This window comes from Nicotiana tabacum, chromosome 12 (genome assembly GCF_000715075.1).
Source record: "Nicotiana tabacum cultivar K326 chromosome 12, ASM71507v2, whole genome shotgun sequence".
NCBI lineage: Eukaryota > Viridiplantae > Streptophyta > Magnoliopsida > Solanales > Solanaceae > Nicotiana > Nicotiana tabacum.
Genome location: NC_134091.1, coordinates 1,909,566 through 1,911,404, shown reverse-complemented (window position 1 = coordinate 1,911,404; position 1,839 = coordinate 1,909,566). Strand labels below are relative to the sequence as shown.

The 1,839-nt window shown below is 38.7% G+C and overlaps 1 protein-coding gene across 1 annotated transcript; it reads right to left on the bottom strand.

Moving 5' to 3' along the window:
* Positions 1-665: 665 nt before the first annotated feature.
* Positions 666-1,268, bottom strand: LOC142167459 (calcium-dependent protein kinase 19-like). Its single transcript, XM_075227610.1, has one exon. The coding sequence runs from the start codon at positions 1,266-1,268 to the stop codon at positions 666-668; it is 603 nt and encodes a 200-aa protein (XP_075083711.1).
* Between the last annotated feature and the right edge of the window lie 571 nt (positions 1,269-1,839).

The following is a 1,839-nucleotide window of genomic DNA, read 5'->3' as shown; positions in this document are numbered from 1 at the left end:
CTTGAGATACCAATTGCAACACTCAAACTATACTATAATGGAAACTAAGTAACTACGAATAGAGATAAGAATAGGGATGAGAAGCAGAACTTAGAGAAAGGGGATGAGGTAGAGATTCAGAAGAGGAGATGAGAAGCACAGTCTTGAGCCAAAGCTGCAACATAATTCCCGTCCTCTGTATTCCCCCCCGAATCCCAAATATAATGTCCTCCCATTCTATTTGGTTGTTTAGTCATTGAGCCTCTTCTCAATTTAGCTCCAGGCCCAATACTCCCAAGTGCATCAGCTTTGTTGCACACTTCTAGCCCATTATCCCATACTGAGTCACGCAGGTTCACAACAATACCTCCCGCCTTAAAAAGAACCTTGTTCTCAAGGTTCGAGTAAAGTAAAAAATGCAGCAATATCCGCTTGACCTTGTCAACAACAAACAGTAAATGCAATGCAACAGTAGGATAGTTGGTTTTCTCTTCCCATAGTTCCGCCTCACATCTAGCTAGTAGAAGCATAATAGTACAACAATTTGCATCACAATTTGGCCGCAATGAGATCAATCTAGCTAAGTGTGAAATTGCACCATGTATTTTGTCTTGAAGTAGAAACAATGCTATCCAATCAAAGGAGCCCTCACACTTCAAAACACTAGCCTGCATGAGTTGCAGAACTTAAGCTTCTGAAAGTTTTGAAGCAAGCCGAGCCAATCCAGATTTTATTCTTTCATAAGTGATTGTTCCACTATTATTTGTAGCCATGCTCACGAACACATATTTTAGATACTTGATTTCTTCTTCTGAAAAATCTGCTGCAATGACCTTTATTGTTGGTTTCATGAGATTGCCTATTACCCGAAACTGCTTCAGTTTGGACAACACTGTATGGTCTATTGGCTTGTCTGCTGCTTCCTCCCATTGAAAAGATGGTTGTTCAATAACTTTTGCGGAAGTACTTCTCTGTTTTGTATCCTCTGGTAGCATTGTTGGAACTAGGTCCTTTGCATTATTTGTTATGGATGGCCATGCACTAAGAAGAAAGTCATTTACTCCATCGATGAAAATATGAAGTCCAAATATAGTCGCTTCCGTTGCATATTCATCCTTTCTAACCATCATGGAACTCTCTAGCTTAAGCTCCTTATGCATAACAACCATGAAATGACCATTGTGGACTATATTTGGGAGCTGTCTAAAACTATCAACATGATCTTTCTCTAATGAACATCCTCGGGTGATGGTTCCATCAAACAACTTCCCTCCAGCACATCGTACCATTGGAAGGTGCATATAACACTTGTCCTTATAAAATGATGTAGGCAAAATAGTCGAGCGATTTAGTACTATGCAACTCAGAAATAAACACTGAAAATTCTGTCACAAATACTGCTTTAACACGAACTCTTCCAACCAAGATGGGTTTGTAGACTCAACCGATAAGATATCATCAAGTACATATGTCTCAATATCAAGGACCTCATTAGCCAATATGAACTTTTTATCACGTGGCATAATAGACACACGCCTAAGAAAATGAATCACCCATGACTCCTTATGTGAAATTGGACTTAGCAGAAATCTATTTGGAACCCTCTAAGGAATGTTGTCAAATGCTAAGACTACACTGGTTCATGATTTTTCTTCCTCCGCAATAGTAGTTCCAATTCGAATTTCCACATTCCAATAGAAGCAAAAGGAAACCACTAAGGAATTGAAATTACTGAGTGAACTTTCTAACAATTCGGTAGCTATCTTAAAATTATCCACAAAGCTGAAAACACCAGAATGTAGTGTAATGGGCAAGTACAATGATTTATCCAAATGTACTTTCAAGTGCTCAAATAAAATG